This window comes from Maniola jurtina, chromosome Z, assembly GCF_905333055.1.
Source record: "Maniola jurtina chromosome Z, ilManJurt1.1, whole genome shotgun sequence".
Classification (NCBI taxonomy): Eukaryota; Metazoa; Arthropoda; class Insecta; order Lepidoptera; family Nymphalidae; genus Maniola; species Maniola jurtina.
Window position 1 is genome coordinate 10,623,871 of NC_060058.1, and position 27,770 is coordinate 10,651,640.

The window sequence follows — 27,770 nt, forward strand, 5'->3', positions numbered from 1 at the left end:
CGCTACGATGCCACAGACAGATACACAGATACACAGACACACAGATACACAGATACACAGATACACACTTCGAACTTATAACACCCCTCATTTTGGGTCGGGGGTTAATGAGGAACCCTAGCAGACTCAAATTGTAAAAAAAATTGCAAAACTTTTGAAAAGTTACAGATTGTCACTAAAATTATTATCATAATTTTTTTTGTTTTTTTTTTTATTTATTATTCCAAATATCAAGTAATCGATTTCTTTTTAATGAACATTTTTGTGTTCCTTAATATTATAATATTTTTACATTTATACAGAATAATATTTTTACATAAATACAGAAATGATAGCATGTATAATTAAGAAATTATTATTATTATGTGAGACAGTTTTAAACTTATAATAAGCCGGAATTTTAGTTATAATATGCCTATTTTTAGGCTACTGTAAAGAATTTCTGTCTTGAATTGTAATGAATAATGTTAATGAATTATAATATAAATAAATAAAGATAAATCAATATTGTTTTATTTATATTAACTACCTAAATCAAAATAGGCACCCGTAAAGTTATATTAAATTTATAAAAGTAATAATAATAGCATAAAACAGGAAAACAGAACCCTTATAGGATCACTGTCTGTCTGTCTGTCTGTCCGTCCGTACGTCCGTCGTGTCTGTCAAGAAAACCAATAGAGTACGTTTACCGTTGACCTAGAATTATGAAACGCAGGTAATTAGGTAGGTCTTATAGCACAAGTAAAGGAATAAAACCAAAAGCCGTGAATTTGTGGTTACATCATTAAAAAAAAATTAAAATATATTTCAATTTTAAAAAAAGATAACGATACCAAGTGGGGTATCAATTATGAAAGGGCTTTACCTGTACATTCAAAGACAGATTTTTATGATATTTATAATTTTTGGTTTATCGTCCAAAATGCTGGAAAAAATACCCGAGAGCGGAACACTTGGTGCGCGAGTCTGACTCGCACTTGGCAGGTTTTTTTTATATAAGGAACTGTACCTAAAACTAGCGCCTGATGCTGACGGCGCGCGACTGCTATGCGCTTTGCAAAACGTCTTCATACAGTTCCTTGCATTGCCCCGACGATGTCTCAGTGGATTACATTTCGAAATTCAAGGTGACGGTAGGCTATGAAACGACTTGGTTTCTTTGACATACTAATATTATAAAGGCGAAAGTTTGTATGTGTGTGTGTGTGTGTGTGTGTGTGTGTGTGTATGTTTGTTACTCCTTCACGCAAAAACTACAAGACGGATTTGGCTGAAATTCGAATGGAGATAGATAATATCCTGGATTAGCACATAGGGTACTTTTATCCCAGAAAACCAAAGAGTTCCCACGGGATTTCGAAAAACCTAAATCCACGCGGTCGAAGTCGCGTGCGTCAGCTAGTGATTTTCTAAAAATAAATTAGAAGTACCTACTAGGTAGTATTTTTAATAAGAATTACATTTCCTACATCCACGATTTCATGTCATCCCTAGCCTAATATTTGACAGATATGTCGATTTTAGGATCTAACCGAGAGCTTCCCCACTCTAGTTCACTCTGCCCAGAGCCAATTTAATAGATCACATATGACTTCACTCAATTACAAATAAACAAATTGATGATCTCGTATTAATATAATTTATTTATATGTAACTGACAGATGTCAAATGTCATAGCTACCCTTACTGCAGCCCCCACGCCGCGATAGAAAACGAAGAGTCTTATGAATAGCGCCATCTAGCGGCAAAGGAGAACAAGGCACGTTCGCCGTGAAGCCTGCGCCCGCGCAACGACACGCGTCAGTAAACAGTCAGTGTAACTTGAACATAGCTACCATCCGCAGACGTTCATAATTGAGTTTCAACTTCAGTCACCGTCGACGCCGCGATAGGTGCTGTCGCGTGCCTTCATTTCTCGTGTTTATGAGTTGTCGTGTCGGGTGCAGTGTACACATCACCAGAATGTAACTGAATTGCAGTGTACCCTACAAACGCCTCTCTTCCCTTCCTTATCGTCCTAGCGTCTAACGAAACTGTTATTACTTTCTAAAAGCCGTATTTAATTTTCCGCGTGTGTCGTACCGAGCTCGCGCCAACAAATGAACAAACGTGTGTGTGTATAAATAAATATTAATTTAATAGCTGCCTTTTTATTGTAAAAGCTACATAAAGTTACAAATATGACTATTTCTTACGCGGGTGAAGTGCCGAACGGTAGCAGTTTCGGTTGCTTCTGGAGGATCCTTCTCAAGTAAGTACTATTGACTTTAAGCTGTACAAAAGTAACAGCTAGGATTGTAAGTTCGGATTTGAGGTTGACAGCGTACAGGCGAGGAGTTGGCGACCCTGTATCACGGCCAGAAAGGTCGTATAGTCTAATAGCATCTCAAACAGCTGTTTTACTGCATATAGTTGCAATAGGTACCGCGTAAGCGCCGAGTGAACGCCCGTCACAATAGAGGCTGCTAGATTCTCGGAGGTATTGTGACGTACAACGTTTTGTATCTGTTTATTAAACACGGCTTTGTGATTACTTTGCGGTGGTCAAAGGGTTGGCGTTATCATATACGTGATTTTTTTCAAATCATTGGCAAAAGAACATTTTTTTTATCTACTATTGGAATATGTAGGTAGGTGAGTGCCTAGATACTTAGCTTGCATACCTGTCAAACGTGTATGCAAATAGTCATTGCCCGCGACTTCGTCCGTGTATTTAGGTTTTTTTAAATTCCGCAGGAATCCTTTGTTTTCCGTGAAAGTATAGGTACTGGTTCAGGTGAGGTGGATACCTCTAGTTTAATGCCTGCTTGTAACATTTGTTCTCGGTCGAGGAATTGTGGTGTGAGAAGCAAAAAACAAATGATACTAGGCACACTACGATTACAATTTATAAAATTACTAGTCGATGCCCGCGACTTCGCCCGCGTGGATTTAGGTTTTTTGAAATCCCGCGGGAACTCTTTGATTTTCCGGGATAAAAAGTAGCCTATGTGCTAATCCAGGATATTATCTATCTCCATTCTCAATTTCAGCCAAATCCGTCTAGTAGTTTTTGCGTGAAGGAGTAACAAACATACACACACACATACAAACTTTCGCCTTTATAATATTAGTGTGATAATATTGGTAGGTATCTATTGTACGAATGTTTAATTATTTTAGATCATAGAGATTAAAAAAAAATTAAATACCTCCACTTTTTGTATATAATATCCGTTAGGTCAATTTTTTTCGTATAAAATATAGCCTATGTCACCCGGACCTTTACAACGAACCAATGGACACCTCATTCATCAAAATCGTCCCAGTAGTTGAGGCGCTATGGTGAAACACACAGAAACTGGACACAAACATACATACATACATACTACATAGACTGTTAAAATCATATCCCTTCCTTTTGGCTTTGCCGTAGTCGGATAAAAAGGATACCCGGCTGAGTTTGTTGTGGACTTCTCAGGGGCGCGTTTGGACCTAAAATTTAAAATTTAGCCTAAATCTTTATAAATTATACCTACCTAATGTAAATCTTCTCGAAGAACCCTTCTATCCATTGCATTGGTGGAAATCGCATGAGAATCCCTAAACTAAGATTAAAACGGTCAGACAGATAAACTCAGTAGAGGAACTTCGTACCTATTAGGTATTATGTACCTATTCTATACATATAATTAAAATTGTAGAAAAGTGGTGTCTGTACAATGGAAATATATAAAAAAAAGTAGCAGGAGTTGTTATTATATCGATGCCGAACCCGAAATTGTAATTAATTTTTTTTGTCTGTTTGTCTGTATGTTTGTGCACACTAATATCAGAAACGGCTTATTCGATTTAGATACGGTTTTCACTAATATATTGTAGTAAGCTTCACTTAACATTTAGTGTTTATTTCATGTCAATCGGTTCATAAATAAAAAAGTTATGTCAATTTAAAGAATCACGGCGAACATTTTTAACGTACAGAGTACGTACTACACGCCTCGCGCCTGAGCGTCCGTGGCTTTATAAAGCGCGGTCACTATTCCACGCGAACGAAGTCGCGGGCACAGCTAGTAGATGCATAAATTCAAATTCAAATTATTTTTATTCAAGTAAACTTTTACAAGTGCTTTCGAATCGTCAAAATTATCTACCACTGGTTCGAAATGCCGTTCCTACCGAGAAGAACCAGCAAGGAACTCGGCGGTTGCTCTTTTCAAGTACTCAATTTACAATAATTGCTACATATAAAAATAAAAATACGACTGAATGCGCAATCGAATCCGCTGGGGTTAGAAACTAGAAAGGTAGTAGGTAATTGGCATTGGAAAGGTAGTAGGGTTGCTTTATGACAGGCATTCACCAAGAACGGATTTTCGGAATTTCCGCCCTTGTCGATTTTCAAAAATTCTACTCTACCGAAACCATGGTTGGGTCAGATAGGCAAAGTAAGAACTTATAAGTAACTAGTGACCCACCTCGGCTTCGCGCGGGTTGCTTATTACAATTTTCGGAGGGCTCTCTAAGTTTTTGAAATAAAACGTAGTCTACTAGCTGATGCCCGTGATATCGTTCGCGTGGATATAGGTTTTTAAAAATTTTAAATAAGAAAAAAAAATTCGCCCGGGAGTTTTAAAAACCTAAATCTACGCAAACGAAGTCGCGGGCATCAGTTAGTTCTATATATAAATAAACTGATATTAAATAAATAAAGAAATAAATTTATTTATTTTTCAATTTTAACAGGGCTCTCTCCGTCACTCGTTTCATACAAACGTAGTTCCAATTTCATTTGAATATTAAGCAACCAAAGTCCATGAAATTTTGCAGAGATATTCTAGAAACTTGAATATTAATTCAAATGAAATTGGAACTACGATTGTATGAAACGAGTGACGGAGAGAGCCCTGTTAAACTTTTACAAGTAGGTACTTTTGAATCGTCAAATACAGATAGGTACTACTGGTTCGGAATGCCTTTCATACCGAGAAGAACCAGCAAGAACGAACAAACTAAAAAAATATATAATTGAATTTATAATTCAATATTTGGTTTTGGGTCAACGTTCTACACCAAATACCAAAATTTTAGCTTTGTAAGTCATTACTACGCGCTAGAGACCCGTGAAACACGGACAGACAGACAGACAACAGAGTGACATTAATAGTGTTCCGTTTTTACCCTTTGGGAACGGAACCCTAAAAAATTAATCACAGGATTGTAATAGGTAGGTACTTAAATAAGTAATGATAATGGTAGTGATACGTATGTTTGCATCGGACCTTTGATTTTTACAGTAACTTGTAATCAAGTGGTAGTGAGTTAGTTATTGGTTAGTCGCTGCGAGAGACTTTTTGGCCTTGAAGGAGTCGCCGAGGTGATGAATGTTATTTTATTTTGTCGGCGCGCTAAGGTATCAGTATTCAATGTCTCCTGAGGAACAGGCTATTTTCAAACCTGTGTTCATCGTTGAGATCGCCGACGAAACATTTATCACTAGTGAATTCTATTTCGCGTCAGTAAAAATGTGCAGTTTCAAATATTTCTATATATATCTTACCTTCCGTACCTGGAAGGACGACGAGACCCTATTATTAAACTATCTGCTGTCCGTACGGCGGTAGGTAGAGTTTAGTTTTGGAGCTATAATAAACAAATAATAATAAACCATACTGGCGAATTTCAAACCGGCCGCCATAAAAAACAATTAAAAAGTGCATATTGTTATAATATTATATATCTTGTATGATATATAATACCGATCCGATGCGAACCAGTGGTAGATGCTTTTGACGATTCAAAAGAACTTGTAAAAGTCTAATTGAATAAAAATAATTTGAATTTGAATATGGAACCCTGCGTGTGTGAGTCCGAGTCGCACTTTTTATTTGAGCGGTCGTGTATAACGCTAATACCTAACTAGCTGATGCTCGTGACTTCGTCCGCGTGGATTTAGGTTTTTAAAAATCCCGTGGGTACTTTGATTTTCCGGGATAAAAAACCTGCGTCACACTCCAGGTCCTTAACTAGGCCCATGCAAAAATAACGTCGATCCGTTGTTCCGATGCGACGTCAATGAAGAACAAATCAATGAACCAACAAAAACACTTTCGCATCTACATTAGTGAAGTGTTGATCATAAAAAGAATACCCGGCCGAGTTTACTGTGGGCTCTTCTCAGACCTGGGCACGTTTGGAACCCTCGTAGCTTTAGTTTAAAGTTCACATAATTTATCATCACTATATCATCTTACAAGTCTAACAATTCTGACAAATCAAAAACAATCGAAAGGTGTTTAATAGTACCTACTTTGAATAAATGATTTTGAGTTGAGTTTGAGTTATGGGTAGTTATATCGAACCCAGCGACGAGAGTTAGTTACAGAATATCACCTCTGCAGCTGTAGACTGCAGTGTGCCTCGCTAGCCCTGACAACGAAAAGTGGGGAAAGTTGGCTGTGACGCACACGACCAATGATTAACACCGATATTATTACCAGTAAATGCCTAGATGGAGCCGTGCGAAACGAAATAGCTGTCAAATCAGCAAAAAACTGGCCAAGTGCGAGTGAAACTCGCGCGCCGAGGGTTCCTTACTCGGGTATATTTTTCCGACATTTTGCACGATAAATCAAAAACTATTATGCATACAAATTAAATAAAAATCAGTTTTGCAATGCACAGGTAAATCCCTTTCATATGATACCCCACTTGTTGTAGTAATCTTTCTTAGAAAATTGTAAATACTAACTATTTATTTATTCATGAACATATTTTAATTTTTTTTGTGATGTAACCGCAATTTCACGGTTTTTGGATTTTTCCTTTACTTGTGGTACAAGACCTACTTATTTACCAAATTTCATGATTCTAGGCAAACGGAAGAGCCCTATAGGTTTTCTTGATAGACGCGACGGACGGACGGACGGACAGACAAACAACAAAATGATCCTATAAGAGTTTCGTTTTTCCTTTTGAAGTACGGAATCCTACAAATTAGCTTATTACGTAGGTACATAGGCTATGCTTATTACTATTATTTATTATCTGGCTTATGACGACGACATAATCCGCGTGAACTACACAAATTTCAACCCCCTATTTTACCCCCTTAGGAATTGAATTTTCAAAAATCCTAGGGGAATATTTACGTCCTGAATGCAAAATTCAGCCCGATCCGTCCAGTAGTTTGAGCTGTACCTTAAGAGGAAAACCTATGCGAATGACATTGACGATTTCCCCTTCAAACTAGCAATTTTGACATGTCATGACCCTCTATTGACAATTAATCAAGCAGACATTTCAATCTGCGAAATTTACGCGGACTTTTAGTATTTTGACGTAGGAGGGTAAAAGATCCAGTAAATGAACGAATAAGGACTACCCTGACTTTGACCTAAAATTAAGATTTATGAGAATCGTTCTATATATAATTTTTATATTTTTTTTTATCTGTGTCTATACACAGTAGGTATACACTCTTAAATTATTTAAATATCAAAAACGCAAAAAAATGCGTGGTATTAATTATTATAAATTATTTTATTTAACAAAAGGATAAATTGCCAGTAAATGAACTGGGAATTTCAGTGAATGAACGAACTCTATCTAGTGCATAAACTCTCGATTCCTATTAATAAATTCTTAAGTATATTTTCGGCTTGGAATTTTAAAAAAAATGTCAGATTTTCAGTTTTTGACTTATTGTATATTTTTTTCTACATTTTGCGCGATAAATCAAAAACTATTTTACATAATAATAATAAATAAAACCTGTTTTAGAATGTATAATACAGCCCTTTCATATGATATTATCCCCTTTGGTATAGTTATCTTAGTTTGAAAGTCACCTAAATTTTCTGGAAAACAGTCCAAATGACTACAGAGAAAATGAAACTTAACGCCCTTGTTGCATCCAAGTCGCTGGAAGTGCAACATCAGCTACTGAATGTGTTAAGAGTAGAATGGTAGATTAGAGGTACTGGGTTGGGGCTGAGGTACAGATTTATCACCAGAAGTCAGAATCGTTCAAATTGCAGACTGCAAGTTACAATAGAGCCGCTTGGAACAATTTTTTTTGCTGTTTCTTCTGGTAATATTCACAACGCAGAAATAATAATCATCATGGTGTTTAGATGGTTTGCGCCAAATTATAATTTTTTTTTAGTAGTTAACTATTCTTATTTGCTCATAAACGCAACGAGGAAATACAGCTTCCACATATAAAAATTGGAGTCCAGGCCTTGCTGTTAGCTGCTAATGGGTTCTCAAAGTAGCCCGAGTATGCTTGTTTTACTGGGCACAAAAGGAAAGAATGAAAGGAGCTTACCCAGTACATCTTAAAAGATCCGTTATAGATACATGCATCCTGCCATGCCTTACCTATGCCAGCCAAACATGGGTCCAGACAAAGAATATAAAAAGAAATAGTGACTTGCTAAAGGGCGATGGCAAGGTGCATAAATTAAGCAAAAAATATTCAAAGTGAGAATTGAAGACATAAGAAAAAAGACAAAGCCTACAGACACCTTGAGACATGCCCTAAAACTGAAATGCAAATGGTCATATTGTATCGATTTTTACAGATGAAAGAAGGACAGGTAGGTAGACCGAAGACGCGTTGGTCTAATGCTATTGTGCAAATCGCGAGAGAAAATTAGCTTGATAGTACCAAAGACAGAGAGAAATGGGGATACCCAAGAGGGATCCATATACAAGAAAGAAGAATACCAGAATAAATATAAAAAAAATTCAAAAGAAAAATAAAACCGACTTCAAAATCACAAACACTAAAAAGTAAAAAATAATTTAAGTTATTGTGGTTTTTGAAGTCGGTTTTATTTTTATTTTGAAAATTTTTTATTTCAAAATTTTTAGTGGCCCCACTGTACTATAATAATATGCCATGCCCAGCTAAAACCCTACTGTTTACTAAGCAATTACACTGATCGCGAGCAATTTGCTCTTATCCATTGAGGAGTTCTGTTCTCCATCTCAGAAGATATTCATCAGAACTTCATCAAATTTATATGGGACCACCTGCAAAGTATACCTAGCTTTTCAAAAAAAAAAAAATATTCCAAATCGGTCCAGGCGTCTTTGAGCAATCGGTGAACATACATTAAAAAAAAATTGAATTTGCTCTTATCCATTGAGGAGTTCTGTTCTCCATCTTCAAAGATATTCATCAGATCTTTACGAAATTTATATGGGACCACTTGCAAAGTATACCCTATCAAACAAAAAAAAAATCCAAATCGGTCCAGGCGTCTTTGAGTAATCGGGGAACATACATAAAAAAAAAGATACCAACGAATTCAGAACCTCTTCCTTTTTTTAAAGTCGGTTAAAAATATACTAAGATTTACTAACATGGTGTTATACCATAGAGTAGCAAACAGAGGCAAAGCTTCTAAGAAGCGAGCAAAATTTATAACTATTTTGGTAGGGCTGGCACTGGAGGATACAATTTAATTAACAATAGTTATTTGTTCAACAAGATGGTAAAGTTTGTTTTTGTTGTGATTGCCTAGTTTAAATATCGATCTTTAAATATCGATCGATAGATCTAAATATCGATTTTGAACGAAATCAGTCAATTTAGAAAGAATTATAAATGGTGCCAACTTTTTTAAATTTTGGTTACAGGTTCCTATTTTGTGATCCCAGGGAGCTCTAAATATCGATTTTGAACAAAATCGGTCAATTAACAAAGAATTTCAAAATGGCGTCAACTTTTTTAAATTTTGGTAACAGTTTCTTATTTTGTGATCCCAGGGAGCTCTAAATATCGATTTTGAACGAAATCGGTCAATTAACAAAGAATTTCAAAATGGCGTTGACTTTTTTTAAATTTTGGTTACAGGTTCCTATTTTGTGATCCCAGGGAGCTCTAAATATCGATTTTGAACAAAATCGGTCAATTAACAAAGAATTTCAAAATGGCGTCAACTTTTTTAAATTTTGGTAACGGTTTCTTATTTTGTGATCCCAGGGAGCTCTAAATATCGATTTTGAACGAAATCGGTCAATTAACAAAGAATTTCAAAATGGCGTCGACTTTTTTAAATTTTGGTAACAGTTTCTTATTTTGTGATCGCAGGGAGCTCTAAATATCAATTTTGAACGAAATCGGTCAATTAACAAAGAATTTCAAAATGGCGTCGACTTTTTAAAATTTTGGTAACAGTTTCTTATTTTGTGATCGCAGGGAGCTCTAAATATCGATTTTGAACGAAATCGGTCAATTAACAAAGAATTTCAAAATGGCGTCGACTTTTTAAAATTTTGGTAACAGTTTCTTATTTTGTGATCGCAGGGAGCTCTAAATATCGATTTTGAACGAAATCGGTCAATTAACAAAGAATTTCAAAATGGCGTCGACTTTTTTAAATTTTGGTAACAGTTTCTTATTTTGTGATCGCAGGGAGCTCTAAATATCGATTTTGAACGAAATCGGTCAATTAACAAAGAATTTCAAAATGGCGTCGACTTTTTTAAATTTTGGTAACAGTTTCTTATTTTGTGATCCCAGGGAGCTCTAAATATCGATTTTGAACGAAATCGGTCCATTAACAAAGAATTTCAAAATGGCGTTGACTTTTTTAAATTTTGGTAACAGTTTCTTATTTCGTGATCCCAGGGAGCTCTAAATATCGATTTTGAACGAAATCGGTCAATTAACAAAGAATTTCAAAATGGCGTCGACTTTTTTAAATTTTGGTAACAGTTTCTTATTTTGTGATCCCAGGGAGCTCTAAATATCGATTTTGAACGAAATCGGTCAATTAACAAAGAATTTCAAAATGGCGTCAACTTTTTTAAATTTTGGTAACAGTTTCTTATTTTGTGATCGCAGGGAGCTCTAAATATCGATTTTGAACGAAATCGGTCAATTAACAAAGAATTTCAAAATGGCGTCAACTTTTTTAAATTTTGGTAACAGTTTCTTATTTTGTGATCCCAGGGAGCTCTAAATATCGATTTTGAACTAAATCGGTCAATTAACAAAGAATTTCAAAATGGCGTTGACTTTTTTAAATTTTGGTTACAGGTTCCTATTTTGTGATCCCAGGGAGCTCTAAATATCGATTTTGAACAAAATCGGTCAATTAACAAAGAATTTCAAAATGGCGTCAACTTTTTTAAATTTTGGTAACAGTTTCTTATTTTGTGATCCCAGGGAGCTCTAAATATCGATTTTGAACGAAATCGGTCAATTAACAAAGAATTTCAAAATGGCGTCGACTTTTTTAAATTTTGGTAACAGTTTCTTATTTTGTGATCGCAGGGAGCTCTAAATATCAATTTTGAACGAAATCGGTCAATTAACAAAGAATTTCAAAATGGCGTCGACTTTTTAAAATTTTGGTAACAGTTTCTTATTTTGTGATCGCAGGGAGCTCTAAATATCGATTTTGAACGAAATCGGTCAATTAACAAAGAATTTCAAAATGGCGTCGACTTTTTAAAATTTTGGTAACAGTTTCTTATTTTGTGATCGCAGGGAGCTCTAAATATCGATTTTGAACGAAATCGGTCAATTAACAAAGAATTTCAAAATGGCGTCGACTTTTTTAAATTTTGGTAACAGTTTCTTATTTTGTGATCGCAGGGAGCTCTAAATATCGATTTTGAACGAAATCGGTCAATTAACAAAGAATTTCAAAATGGCGTCGACTTTTTTAAATTTTGGTAACAGTTTCTTATTTTGTGATCCCAGGGAGCTCTAAATATCGATTTTGAACGAAATCGGTCCATTAACAAAGAATTTCAAAATGGCGTTGACTTTTTTAAATTTTGGTAACAGTTTCTTATTTCGTGATCCCAGGGAGCTCTAAATATCGATTTTGAACGAAATCGGTCAATTTACAAAGAATTTCAAAATGGCGTCTACTTTTTTTAAATTTTGGTAACAGTTTCTTATTTCGTGATCCCAGGGAGCTCTAAATATCGATTTTGAACGAAATCGGTCAATTAACAAAAAATTTCAAAATGGCGTCGATTTTTTTAAATTTGGTAACAATATCCTGTTTTGTGATCCTAGGGATCCTCAAATATTGATTTTGAACAAAATCTATGACAGTTCAAGAAAATAGATTTTAAACACTATTTAAATTATTATCATTAACATTAAATTAAATGAAAACACGACGCGCGACGTGTACTGCAGCCCCTGAGCTTGAGCACAGGCCGAGCCGGTATAAACCGATTTCTCTCCGTACGCGACGTAGCGCCTGTGCTCACGCACACACGCGCCTCAAGCTTGTAGTAGTGTACCTATCGTAGCGCGCTTGTATGAAGCTTTGACTCTGTTCGCTACTCATGTGGTTATACAACGCAATACCACACTAACAAACACTCGTACAAACATACAGACAAGTATATACTCACACACACTCACACACACACATGGACGCACGCACACACACTTTTGAACGGTTTGAACGGAACACGGTTTTGAAATTGAAATTGAAAAAAGTGTAAGAATTTGTAAGAAAATATTTAAAAAAGGTATATCAGCCGGTTTTTTATTCCAGCTCTTAATACATGTAAAAACGTCCAATCTGTTCATTTACTTGAGCCTTTACCCTAGTACCTAATTATATCGACCGCCCCATATCAAAACAAAGTAAATGTCATTTTTCCGAAAATCGTTTTATGTCATAAGCCTAACTTTCATAGTATGTCCCGTTGTATTGTAAGGACACCCACATTAAAGTAAAATTAAAAGCTAGTAAGTCGCTTTGACCATTTTAAAACATAGTAAGTCTATGAACTGGCTAGGTTTTTTATAGATTAATGCGCCTTACTAAGTTTTTCAAAGGAATTAGATTAAATAAAATAAATATCACCCATTATCTAAATACCATGTCAAAACAGTAAATACTTAATGATGCATTAAAACTTAAAAGTAAGATAGGAAAAGTCAATGACCTCTACATGTCAACTGTTAAATATGGCTTGCAAGGGAAATACTTTGCATACTTACATAATGTTTTTAGGGTTCCATATCTCAAAAGGAAACACGGGACCCTTATAGGATCACTTTGTTGTCTGTCTTTCTGTCCGTCTGTCCGTCTGTCGTGTCTGTCAAGAAAACCGATAGGGTATTTCCCGTTAACCTAGAATTATGGGCAGGTAGATAGGTCTCAACTCTCATAGCCCAAGTAAAGGAATAAATCCGAGAACAAATTTCGTGATTCTAGATCAACGGGAAGTACTGTATAGGTTTTCTTGACGGACGGACGGACAAATGGACAGACAACAAAGTGATCCTTTAAGAGCTCCGTTTTTCATTTTGAGGTACGGAACCCTAAAAAAGAAAGTGATGCACATCTAATGAATAAATGTGTAGGCCAGTCTTCACACTAAAATATTTAAACCCCTTTAATTTAAAAACTGTCATAGCCTAGTGGTTAGAACGTCCGCCTCCTAATCGAAAGTCGGGGGTTCGATCCTGGAATCACGCACTACTAACTTTTCAGTTATGTGCGTTTTAAGCAATTTAATATTGTACATCAAATCTTTGAAAAGAGCAACCGCCGAGTTTCTTGTTGAAGACTACGGCCTAAACTTCTCTTGAATTTAAACCACTTACTAGGTTTTGATCTGAGAAAGAAATTTGACATTAATTGACAAAATTGAGAGACCTAAGCTTGTATAAGAACACAGAAGTGTCATAATTCGTGTTCACTTTGCCTAACGTCTCTCAGAGAGAGATTTAAACTGTTTCTTATAATCACTGGCCATATTTCAAATGCGAAAGTGTGTTTGTTGGTTTAATATTCAATCACGCTGCAACGGAGCAACCAGTCGACGTGGTTTTTTGCATGGATACATTTAAAGACCTTGAGAGTGACATCTCTCTCCGCATCGTATTCTTTATTGCTGAGGGTTGTGACCTCTTTCCATTATTCCTACATCTAATGGTAGGTTTTCTTGGGATAATAATGCGGTGGGTTCAAAGAGCCTACGGAACTCGACTAGAAAAACGAGATTTTGACTCTTAGTTTTAACGGTTATGAATTAGTTATTATTATCAGTGATAAAATTGATTAGGGCTGCCAGGTAAAATTACATTTATCTCGGAAAATCAAAGAGTTTCCACGAGATTTTTTCCAAGTTTGCGCTACTAAGTACATATATTATGAAGAGGAAAGGTTTGTTTGTTTGTTATCGATAAACTCTGAAACTACTGAACTACTTGCACTAAAGACATAATCATCAACATCAACCGACAGACGTCCACAGTGAACATAGGTCTTTAATAGGGTCTTCCACATGCTACGGGTTTGCGCCGCCTGAATCTTTGCGCTTGCGCTTGACGACAATCATGCTTTAAAGAAAGCAATGATGAGGTCCAAGTTGGAGCACGCTTACCTGGAAGATGCCTATTCACTCTTGGCTTGCAGGTATCTATGGTATATATGGCAGGAAACACGGCCGCCGAAATGGCGTTCCAACCTTTAGGCTCTCCCCATTGCCCGCAGCATGAATCTGAGCTTCCTTATGATGGTTATATTATGTACATATAATATCTCATAAGAAATCTCTAACACACAATCCAGCTAAGTAGGTCCAATTTCAAAAAAAGCTAGCTAGCCGACAAATCTAACTCAGTTAGGCAGCCTTCGGGAACCTTCGAGATGTCTCTCGTCCAAAATTCCTCAATGCTTGAAGACCAGTCTTTGAATAGTGCATGATGTCAGTGATGAAAAATGGATCCGAAATATAGGTCTTTTTTTGTACACAGGAAATGCCTGACGCATACCCCTCCGTCATGTGGGGCTTGCACCAAACTTGCACTACTACGAAATCCATTTCGGAACACGGCGCCCGAAACGAGGCGCGCTATCTCCTAAAAAACATAGGTATAATACCTATTTAGAACACTTACTATCTGTCATCATAATCTATGACAACCTCCGAGTATTTACCTGGTAAAACCGTAACTTTCGAATAAATTTTAGTATATAAGCAGGCTTCATTTAGAAATGAAAAAATCCCTATTTTATTTTTCAACGATTATAAACACAACTTTCATTCAAAAATAATAAGCTTAAATTCATTTTAAATAATATTTTGCGACGAAATGACGCGCACAGTCCTTCCGCCATGACAGTCCAGTGGACACTGAATTCCATAGAGCGCCTGCAAGAAAATAAATAGCACAGGAAGTTTTTTGGTTAGTTTTAGATTATTTAAGAAATGAAAAACATTTAGTATAAAACTAACAGTTCAAATTGATTGCTAAACCTAAACATATCATTTTCTGGAGGTTGGCTTCAAAGTATCAAGATGTTAAAGAAAACTTTTACAGAACAAGTTGCGAACAGCAATGTTTTCAACTTGTTTTTTTTTATTATTGGGATAATGTATACTAAATTAAAAAAGGCCCTTATAATCTTCACAAACTGAAGTTTTTAATTGCATGTATTTAATAGATGTTAATGCTTTAGAAAAATAAACAATTTACTTCAAAGTACAGCATTTTTGCGATTTGTCAAATAGCAATTACCTTAAGTAACCTTCACTTGTCGGGGGTGTTATAAATTTTTAATTTACACTTGTATATATTTAGACTAATACCCGCGACTTCATCCGCGTGGATTTAGGGTTTTTTTTTAATTCATAGCCTAGCACTTGGCTGCAATCAGACTTATGCAGCCTAAGATGGAACGCGCTTATCTAGAAGATGCCTTTGCCAGGATGCAAAATATCTCTTTACCAATAGCTAAACTAGCAGATAGACAGAACTACTTTCACATTTATAATATTACTATGGATCATATACCAACCACCTCTATTTACTGTACTAGACGGGTCATCCAAAAAATAACTCAAAATTTAAAAAAACCCCGACTAAAAAACCTCTATAAGAAAACTAGAAAAGAACTGATAACTTTCAAACAGCTGAACCGATTTTCTTCGATTATAGCCAAGAACACTCCCGATAAAGCCACCTTTCAAACAAAAAGTCGTTTAAGAACTACGATGCCACAGACAGATACACACGTCAAACTTATAACTCCCTTCTTTTTGGGTCGGGAGTTCAAAAATTGCGGATTTTTAAATGGTTTCAGCTCGATGTCGTCGTAGTTACCTATTAATTTTGACTGATTCATATCACGATTTTGAAAATAGCCCTTTTATAGGTACTAATTTAGTTCAATGGCAAACAATTAGCGTACAAAGAGATCGTTGCTTATTACACACAAATTATACCTAAGTACCTACTTAATTAGGTACTATTTTGCTTTAGCAAAGCGCTTAATCAGAATATTTAGGCATTACCGGGAAAATAAAGCAAATTGGTATTATTATGTTATTTGTGAGACGGATACATTAATAAAATCTAAGTAATCTATCATCCATACCTCAATACTATACTATACACTAGTCTGTCTATCTGTCTGTCTGTCAAGAAACCTATAGGTTACTTCCCGTTGTTCTCGAATCATGAAAATTGGCAGATAGGTAGCTTGTTGTAACTTGTTTATAATTAAAAAAAAAAAGTACATAATTGTATGTAAACTGATTGTAACTGACTGTAATGTATAATTGTTTGTAACTGACTGACTGATGTAACTGTGTGTATTTATTGTAACTATTTCCCAAAATAAAGTGCTTAAAACTTTTCTCAATGTGCGTTCGATATAACAAGTGTCGGTACGAGTCAAGAATTGATAATTACATGCGAGAAGCTGACCAATTACTGGTCTGGCACTTGTTTGGCAAGGCCCCGCCAAGGCCAGGTTATTGACAAATTTTACGATGCCCAATTTTGTATTCAGACTAGTGATTAACTACTTGTACATGGTCTTACAAGAAAACATTTAAGAGGAGTAACCCTAGCGCGTGGCAGCGCTTTCCACACAAAAGTATAGTTTGGTTCTCGTTTGAATATTAAGCAACCAAACTCAATATTTGTAGACAAATCTGTGATTCCCGTGAAAATGTATAGTTTGAGGCTGAACTAGCTGTGCCCGCGACTTCGTTCGCGTGGAATAGTGTTCGACGTGATTCTTTAAATTGACATAACTTTTTTATTTAGGAACCGATTGACATGAAATAAACACTAAATGTTAAGTGAAGCTTACTACAATATATTAGTGAAAACCGTATCTAAATCGAATAAGCCGTTTCTGATATTAGCGTGCACAAACACACAGACAAACAGACAAAAAAAAATTAATTACAATTTCGGGTTCGGCATCGATATAATAACAACCCCTGCTACTTTTTTTTATATATTTCCATTGTACAGACACCACTTTTCTACAATTTTATTATATGTATAGATGTAAATCTTTTAGTCAGGGTAAAGGTACCAACGCACTTGAGCGACGCTTCGGGACGCGAACTGTAGTTTATACTAGATGATGCTCGCGACTCAGTCCGCGTGGATTTAGGGTTTTTCAAAAGTCCCGTGGGAACTCTGCTTCCCGGGATAAAAAGTTGCCAAAGTTAAGTAGTAAAACGGGGCGTAAGTTACCTCTGTCCACCTGGCCTTAAAACTAAGTACTCAATATTATAAATCTGAGACGCAGATATTTGTTTCCCTAACGTGTCTACCTATTGAGTTTGATTGATTAAAATTCCAATGAAACCAAAGTACATGCACTCGTATGTTATGTATACGTTTATACCTACTTAAATCCGCGCATCGCAGTCGCGGGCATTATCTAAGATCTAACCCACCGCATTATTAACTGGCACAACTTCTTTTAAGCACCCTAAAAGTGACCTTCACATTCAAAATTCATTTTTTTACTTTACTCAACGTTTCGGTTACATAAATTAATTCATATAGGTAGGTACCTATATAGATTTCAACTCAATCGGTCCAGTGGATTTGGAGCGAATTGGCTATGACAGATGGCTGGATAGACAGACACACAAGTGATCCTATAATTGAATTTAATTATTTCAATATTTAATTAGACCTGTACCATTTATGATATATGAATCCTAAAAATTAGAATAACTACTTTATCAAAAATATAAAACTAGGTCTTACGAATAAATATGTAACCGTGTGACAGGAATAGAGCTTCTGTAAACAAGAACTTTCATTTAGATCCAGTTTTTAGAGTTCCGTACCCGCAGGATGCCAATTATAGGACCCTACGCCTCCACTGTCCGTCCGTCCGTTTGTCTCTCTCTCATGAACCGTTATAGGTAGAGTTGAAATATTCACAGAAGGTGTATTTCTATTGCCGCTTTAACAACAAGCAACAAAAATTTCAAAATAGCCGTCATGTAAATTTAAAAAAAGCACATACTCTAGTACGATAGTACAGAACCCTTCGTGTTAAATTCCGACTCGCACTTGACCGGATTTTTTTCTCAGGCCTAGTACTTGAACCTGATCAGATTAAATCAGTCCGTAACCGACATTGAGTAGGTACAATATAATAGAATAGCCACACGTGTTCATATTATTTTGTGAGCTATATTTTTGTTATTTATACTTACTAAGTACCTAGTGGCTTCACTAGAAAGGACGGGAAGAAATGCAAAGATCTAAGACCAAACTCTAAGATGTAGTCATCCAAGCTATAATAGTTATTGTAAATGGAGTTGGACTGGACAAATGCTTACAGAGAAGTCAAAGAAATGGATTAAAGCTATGACGGAATGGGAAATGAGGGATTGCTCGAAGCGGCAAAAGGGTAGACGAGGGAAGCATTGTTAACGACATAAAGCAGATAGCTGGGTCATTATGAACGAGAGAAGCACAAAACAGAATCATTTGGATAAACCTCGAGGAGGCCTATGCGTCAGAAGACGCGCCGATCGCAAAGAAATTAAAGTACTAGATTTGAATTAATTGTTCTTATGTGAATTCAGCAATAAATTCTTTATATATTTTTATATTAACAAATAAATGATTAGGTATTTACATCCTACAGTAGTACCCTCTCCAGTAGTAGACATCTCCAACAGAAGAGTTGATGACGACAGCGAAATAGATAACCTTTTATTCTATACCCTTCTTTCTTTCTATATAATTTCTACACCACCATAGTACACAACTTATGGAACTTCTAGCAAAAAGTCGAGGCTCTATCTACATTGGCAATCGTCATTAGTTACCTACATTTGACGTTAGGTAGGCTATAAAACGACTAGGTGTCTTTTATTTCACGTCAACCCTAGCCTAATATTTGACAGATGTTGATTCAGAATTCTCACACACACATACACACACAGGATTCACGGTGTGGTCCTCGGACCATACTGTGGTTTCGGTAGCTTCTAACGGTGTTTGGGGGCACGTAGGTCACAGTGGTGGGTCTAATGCGGCGGAAAACCGCTGGCGGAGTAACGAGGCATTGTCGGTCCCTTGTGCTCCGTCGTCAGCGGTGGGATGGAACTTCGAGAGGTTTTAGTCGGTAGGAATCCGACATAACCACTATGCTCTCCCGTGGCCGGTGATATCCATGACGGATTTTCCTCACTAAAAAATCGAGAATGTCTTCGCTCACTACTATTGTGCTTCTCACTATTGTTTCGTATGACCTTGGCTCGACCATGGTCTACGGATTCATACTAGTATGGTTACCAGGGGTCATAATATGATCTGAAGTATCACATTTCCTTTGGCAGAGTGCCTTTGGAAATTAGCATCGTCGTATGAGATGGACACATATTATGCCTTCCTTTCATCTATTCTAAGGATGATCTGGATCTCTTCATCTCAGATTTGTGTTTGTAACGCTACTACTGAATAAATTCTTTTTATTTCTTTCATCAACTCTTTCTCTCTTATAAGAGATAGAGTAGCGCGAGTTTGGTGGTTGACAACCGTGGGTAGCATTGGATAGGTAGTGTTTTGCGGCTCAAAAGGGCTGCTCTATGGGTTATGGTCTCGATGGTAACCGCTAACCACCATACGGATGTCTCGACGGCTTAGCGCTTATGTGGAAACTTGTTCAAAGGCAACCTTTAATCCATACTAATATTATAAATGTAAAAGTGTGTCTGTCTATCTGTCTGGTGCATTTTCATGGCTTAGCCGTTTGGTCGGTTTTGGAATTTATTACAGAGATAGCTTGCATCTGGATACGGATAGGTATAGGCCACTTTTTATCCTGGAAAATCATCGTGTCGTCAAGTCATGAGCATTGTTTAGTCTAAATCGAAACTAATGTTATAAAGATGAAAGATTGGTTTATTTGTAATCGATAAACTCTGAAACTACTGAACCAATCATAATAACTCTTTCCCGTAGCCCGTAGTAGCGTACTACTTCTAGCACAAGCGTAAAGTTTGTGAATCGCCGACCTTTCTGAATTCAGTCCGCACCTTAACCGTTGCGCTATTGAGGCTAAATTACGAAGCTTGTTATTTTTAAGAGGTGATGCAGTCATTAAATGAATAGGTAACGTCATTAAAATAATAGGAAGTAAGGTTAAAATGTCCGACCGTCCAAAGGAAACACGTGTTCAGTTAACCTTACAATTTCAATTACCAATACAAAAATTCTCGGACACCCAAAGGCCGTTTAGAATCCAGTTTTGTAAATAAGCATATCGAGAAATAAACAAGTTCCTATTATGTCCGGGTAAGCCTAAAATTTAGTTTAGAGTTTAGACTAGCTTGTTCTCGCGACTTAGGTCTTGTTATGCAAGTACCGTTGGAATTTCTAAAGTCTTTTTAACCCCGACCCAAAAAGAGGTGTGTTATAAGTTAGACATGTGTATCTGTGTATCTGTCTGTGGCATCGTAGCCCCTAAACTAATGAACGAATTTTAATTTAGTTTTTTTTTGTTTGAGGCTTGACCGAGAGTGTTCTTAGCTATAATCCAAGAATTATATTTATAAGTATAAATTTTTAATTTACACTTGTCTTAGGGCGAGATTTAGAAGCACACTCTGCCTTTGCTTAGACTTCAGACAGAGTCAAAATAAGAAAGATGTATATCTCTCACATAAATCTGTCTCGTTTTAACTCCAAAGTCAAAGTACGCTCTATGAATCGCCTACGTTATAGAAAGAACTTACGTGTACTAACATTTGCCCTTAAATAAATAAAGAAAACAAGTGTAAATTAAAAATTTATAACACCCCGGACAAATGAAGCTTACAGTAACTAGAAAAGAGCTGATAACTTTCAAACGGCTGAACCGATTTTCTTGGATTATAGCTAAGAACACTCTCGATCAAGCCACCTTTCAAACAAAAAAAACTAAATTAAAATAGGTTCATTAGTTTAGGAGCTACGATGCCACAGACAGATACACAGATACACACGTCAAACTTATAACACCCCTCTTTTTGGGTCGGGGGTAAAAAAAAACATTTGACGCCTTCTAATAACGTCGATGATTTGTTAAAAGTTCCTAACTGGCGTAAACTGTGCTACCGTGCTATTGATGATGCCCGCGACTTTGTCCACTCAAATTCAGGTTATTACAAATCCCTTGGAAACTTTTTAATTTCTCGGAATAAAAAGTAGCCTATGTCACTCTCAAACTATATGTATATACTGTAGTACTGTACTGTAGTAAGTATATAGTAACTATATCCTTGCAAAAAAATACCTCGATCTGTTTCTCTATTGCAGTGTGATTGGAGAACAATCCAATAAACAAACACATTTTGCATCACATCACACTAATATTATAAAGGAGAAAGTTTGTATGTGTGTGTGTGTGTGTGTGTGTGTGTGTGTGTGTGTGTGTGTGTGTGTTTGTTACTCTTTTACGCAAAAACTACTGGACGGATTGGGCTGAAATTTAGAATAGAGATAGATTATACCCTGGATTAGCACATAGGCTACTTTTTATCCCGGAAAATCAAAAAGTTCCCACGGGAATTTTAAAAAACCTACATCCACGCGAACGAAGTCGCGGGTATCAGCTAGTTTATAATATTAGTAGTGATTATTTAGAATTTATAATTATAAAAATATATTTCATTATCCATGAGTGAGTTTGAAGCAAAACGTTTTTTTCCTGTTGGAGTTATTAAAGTTGCATAACATGCAGGTAACAACTGATAACCACAGAAATCATAATTAAGCTTCAATAGCTCAACGGAGCGGACTAAAATCCGAAAGGTCGACAGTTTTTAAAACTCCACCCGTTGCACTATTGCCGTATTTACGGACAGACAGACAGACAGACAGACAACAAAGTGATCTTATAAGGGTTCCGTTTGTCCTTTTGAGGTGCGGAACCCTAAAAACATAGTTTCATGATTACTAGAATAGAATGCCTAGTGATCCTAGAAAATTAAAAGTTCTGTGGTGTGCTTTTTAACTGACTTCCAAAAAAGGAGGAGGTTCTCAATTCGTCGGGATCTTTTTTTTTTTATGTATGTTCCCCGATTACTCAAAGACTCCTGGACCGATTTGAAATTTTTTTTTTCGTTTGAAAGGGTATACTGTGCAGTTGGTTCCATATAAATTTTGTGAAGATCTGATGAATATCTTCGGAGATGGAGAACAGAACTCCTCAATGGATAAGAGCAAATTGCTCGCGATCAGTGTAAAAGCTTAGTAAACAGTAGGGTTTTAACTGGGCATAGCATATTATAGTAGAGTGGGGCTACTAAAAATTGTGAAATAAAAAATTTTCAAAAGAAAAATAAAACCGACTTCAAAAACCAAAAACACTAAAAAGTACACGTGTAATGTACCTAGGTATGAAGTCGGGCGAGCTTCACTCTTAGATTTCTAAATTTTGTTTTAATTATGCTCGCTCGACTTCATACCTAGGTACATTACACGTGTAGCTAAACAAAAATTATTTTCTACTTTTTAGTGTTTTTGGTTTTTGGAGTCGGTTTTATTTTTCTTTTGAAAATTTTTAGTGAAATGTTTCGTAAGAATTACGTGGTACAAGGTATTTTAGAAGAAACTCGTGTAGCCCATGCCAGCCGGCAGGCGGCGCACGACTAAGTCCACACAAGAGGCCCATGTCCAGCAGTGGACGACTATCGGTTGATGGTGATCTTTTTTCTTGAACGTCAAGTGCTGGCAGCAGTACTCTAAGATTACAATCTAGCCTATGAGTGAAGCTAATAAGTAATATTATATTAACTTAAACTTATAAGCGTACTTACACCTAAGAATCGGTTCATTAACTTATCAGTTATCATATTTTATGGTTAAGTTTCTATTAGTAGACACTTTGCTCTTGCGTCCTTGTTGCACTAGAACTAACAGGTACTTACAAGTTTTAACTTACTCTCATAGCTTCATATTCATAATCAGCTTCTATGGCCATGGTCTTTTCTGACACATTATAATTCCTTGTTACAGATGGCGAGGCAGCGTGTACAAGCTTGTGTGGCGCGAGCTCCTAGCTTATCTCACACTCTACTACACAATCAACTTAGTATATCGGTTTGCACTCACCGAGGAACAACAGAGGTAACTTATTATTCTTCTTCCTCCTAATGTTTGTCTTCACTTACGCCTTCTTCTGCTTCCTGTAGTATTCTTCTATCGGAGGTTGGATTGGAAACCATTAGGGCTATCTGCAGTGTGCACCTTGGTCGCTGCTGCGTGGAACAAAGATCGGATACTCTTCCCGTATCATTGGGGTTAATTCTTGAACCACGATGGTCTTACCTCTCCACTTACGCCAAGGTCCACTTTTCTGTTAAGTCACTTTTTCTTTGCACAATCAATAGCATCCATTTGAAGACCGTTAACACGTGTATCTACTTTATCATCAACATCAACTTATACGGGTCTCCTCGCAGAATGAGAAGAGTTTTGGCCATAGCCAATGCGTGTACGAAGTACGAATTGGCAGACTTTACACACCTTTGAAAACGTAATGGGGAACTCTCAGGTATGCACGTTACCACACGATGTTTTCCTTTCATTGTTAAAGCAAGTCATATCATAGCTCCGCAAATTTTAAACTCATTCTGAGAAAAGATCTCATCAGTGGGCTGGTGATGGGTTGATGATAATAATGATGATGACTCTCCCTGTTATTCAAGGGTATTTTTGCTTTCAGGATATTCGAGAGGGTGCGGCAGTACTTCGGCGCGCAAAGCGAGTCGATCCCCATGTCATTCGTGCTCGGGTTCTATGTCAGCCTGGTGGTGAAGCGATGGTGGGAGCAGTACAAGCTGCTGCCGTGGCCTGACACGCTGGCCCTCTTCATCAGCGCGGGCATCCCTGGAGCGGTCAGTAGAGAATGACTCAGTGTTATTTCTACAATTCTGTGTAAACTCTATATTGCGAACTCTATTTTATTTTTTTCATTAATGACTTAATGAAAACTGAAGATATTACACTTTGTAGACCAAAGTACTAGATAAAAACTGAGATTGGTGTTTGCAATTTGCAGCCCAAATAGAACGTACTCCGAACTTGTGGGGCTGAAAAAACCACCGGCCTCACAAGGAACTTACTATATATTACACAAACTTTTCTTACAAACCCATACATTTTTTAAATTTGGTTTAGTGTATTTTCTTCTTTAATTAAAAAGAGTTTAATGAATTTAACGGAAAACTCCTTACAACGTAGAAATTGGTAAGGTTCCTTTGGTTTACATTGTGACTCTCTTAGTCGACGTTTAACAAACTCTTTATAACGCAATAAAATACCCAGTCCTTTCAGTTTCGCAAAATCAATGGCGTATTTCACAATCACGCACTTTAGAATAGACGGACGATCTGTTTACTCTCTATTTAGTTTGTTTCTTATCTTTTACTAGATGATGCCCGCGACTTCGTCCGCGTGTATTTAGGTTTTTGAAATCCCGTGGGAACTCTTTGATTTTCCGGGATAAAAAGTAGCCTATGTGCTAATCCTGGATATTATCTATCTCCATTCCAAAATTCAGCCAAATCCGTCCAGTAGTTTTTGCGTGAAGGAGTAACAAACATACACACACACACACATACAAACTTTCGCCTTTATAATATTAGTGTGATTCTATGTTTTGTACTCTAATTGTCTGTGACTCTGAACTATAACTATAACGCACTCTGTGAAGTCTTTGACAGCTTTTCATAGTAGAACTTTTAATTGTACGTCAAAGATTTGGTGCTCGCTACGCTTGCGGTTGCGTTAGATATCTAAGTAGGTACGTATTTTGTGCTTGTACGTTTAATAACTTTGGCAAATATTACGTAGATTTACTAAAATATTTCCGCTTGCTTATCTAGACTACTTTGAACTTTTATTTTTAGCCTGTGCTCTTATTTATTTTGTTAGAAAAAATAGGTAAATTTCCTTCGGTATTTATTTCTATAACCTGTATTATAACGACTGATAGTATTACCGAGATAACAAGTATTTAGTTATTTCCGGCAGGCTTTCGTAATTTAATTTAACACGGATATCCAGGATAATTAATATTGATACTCATTTTTAACCCCCGACCCAAAAAGAGGGGTGTTATAAGTTTGACGTGTGTATCTGTGTATCTGTGTGTCTGTGTATCTGTGTATCTGTGTATCTGTCTGTGGCATTGTAGCGCCTAAACGAATGAACCGATTTTAATTTAGTTTTTTTTGTTTGAAAGGTGGCTTGATCGAGAGTATTCTTAGCTATAATCTAAAAAAGTTGGTTCAGCCGTTTAAGAGTTATCAGCTCTTTTCTAGTTTTCTTGTAGAAAATAAGGTTAGATAACCGTTAGGTTCATAATATTATGTCAATAGACAAATGTCAAGCTGTCAAGATGGACGTTGCCTAAATACATAATTATTTATTTGAAAATGATGTTTTGGAAAACTCAAATACTTTGGATCGTCGGGGTGTTATAAATTTTTAATTTACACTTCTAATTTAGATTCCTTGGTTTCTACGCGAAATTGAAATGCATCGGTGTTGTAAGCAATCTTTATTATTGATAAATAATTATATATTTAACCCCCAACCCAAAAAGGGGGGTGTTATAAGTTTGATGTGTGAACCTGTGTATCTGTCTGTGGCATCGTAGCTCCTAAACTAAGGAACCGATTTTAATTTAGTTTTTTTTTGTTTGAAAGGTGGCTTGACCGAGAGTGTTCTTAGCTATAATCCAAGAAAATCGTTTCAGCGGTTTGAAAGTTATCAGCTCTTTTCTTGTTACTGTAACCTTCACTTGTCGGGGGTGTTATAAATTTTTAATTTACACTTGTTGACTAATTTATGTAAATATATAGAAGTTTCAAATAATATACTGTATTTATATTTATTATCCATAAATCTTTTCAATAGTTCACTGTACCTCGCGCTACATCCGTGATTTAAGTAAAGTACTACCTTGCTGTCTATGTTAGGTAGGTATCATGTCTTTGTTGTATGACTAATAAAATATATTCAACTGTGTCTATTGTCAACTTTAGGAAGTACTAGTATTCACAAAGATAGATAAAAAGATATCTGATTAAGCCTGTGGATTAAGCTTAAAGTAGCTAACTAATAACGTTTTAAAAGTGTCTGAATTTCGGGGACTTTCAATATTATAAAAAATGTGTCTGTCTGTCTGATTTTATTTTACGGCCCATCCATTTAACTGTTTTTGATGAAATTTGAAACAGAGATACTTACTTGCATCTCGGATTCGGACTTAGACAGATTACTTTTTACTCTGGAAAATCAAAGATTTCCCACAAAATTTTACCGATTTTGACGTAATTTCGTAGAGAGATAGTTTACATCCCGGAGCAGGACAAAAGTACCTTTTTATCTCAGAAAATCGAAATAAACCTGAGCGGAATTTAAAAAAAAACTAAGTTTACACGGACGATTTTGCCTTGCCGGCAACATCTAATTATGTAAATAATATAAGTATTTCCTAGAGTATGGATGAATACAGACATTATTTTCATAATATAATTTTTGTATATTTTCATAACAATTAAAATAATTTACATTATAATGAGCAGTTCAGAATAATTTATCCATTCGTTGGACCAAACTGCTTATTTTACTCACTGACTTCATGATAATAATTCTTCAGTTTATAAGTTATTACGCAACTTTAGTTGTAAAACCATGTATAAACACACATTTATGACAACTATGACTCGATAACTCAAACAAAACGTGCCTGTGATATTTTATGATACTTCACAATTACATATTATGTGTTAAAGTAAATGACTAGATCATTGGCTATGGACTAGGAGCCAGTGCGTGCCAGACCTTCGTTATTTTGTATAAAGGTGTCTGTGCGTATTGTCCCCAACACAAGGAGGAACGATCAACGACTATGAAGTTTGGATCATGGCAACCTTCTGTCAAACATACTTAAATTTTTAAAATTTAAGGGCATCTGGCAGGGGGTTGCTATGACACTAAGTGTCTGGCAATGCATGACGCAATCTCTAATACTATTTCGAAGAAAATACAAAAAAAATTGACGTTAGGTATACTTTGACGTAACATTTTTTACATCTTTATGATCTGTTATCTCGTAAAGCCACCATGAATCAAACTTTATAGCCGCTGAACGTTCCTCCCTGTGTTGGGGACGATACGCAGAGAAACTTTCGGCCTCTATAAAACAACGAAGGTCTGGCACGCACTGGCTCTTTCTCTACAACGAGTAGATAAGTATTTACATATTCTATATAGTGTTATTTTGGGAGCGATCAATGAAGCGAAAACAAACTCGGTATTTTCATCAACCAACATACTTATCGTTGGTAATCTGTCAATAAGATGAAGCGACTACTACCCGCGAACTGCCGATAGATAGCAATAGATATATAAAATCGTTTTTCTGTCCGTTGGTGTATTTTAAAATTGTATCATATGAGGATTTTACCTCTTTCATTTGATACCTACCCGACGCACAATAGCAAAAAAAAATTGGACA

The 27,770-nt window shown here is 36.2% G+C and overlaps 1 protein-coding gene across 3 annotated transcripts in view; it reads left to right on the forward strand.

The window, feature by feature from the left end:
* Positions 1-1,781: 1,781 nt before the first annotated feature.
* The window catches only part of LOC123880433 (bestrophin-4), a 55,400-nt gene continuing 29,411 nt past the window's right edge, over positions 1,782-27,770 (forward strand). Inside the window, exons 1-3 of one of the 3 annotated variants that reach the window (XM_045928559.1) lie at positions 1,782-2,254; positions 23,258-23,368; positions 23,967-24,138. In XM_045928559.1, coding sequence (XP_045784515.1) covers positions 2,184-2,254; positions 23,258-23,368; positions 23,967-24,138 — 354 coding nt within the window. In that variant the 5' untranslated portion in view covers positions 1,782-2,183. Of the gene's footprint in view, positions 2,255-23,257; positions 23,369-23,966; positions 24,139-26,065; positions 26,084-27,770 lie in introns of those variants that run through there. The other 2 variants (XM_045928558.1, XM_045928560.1) reach the window with 2 other exon arrangements.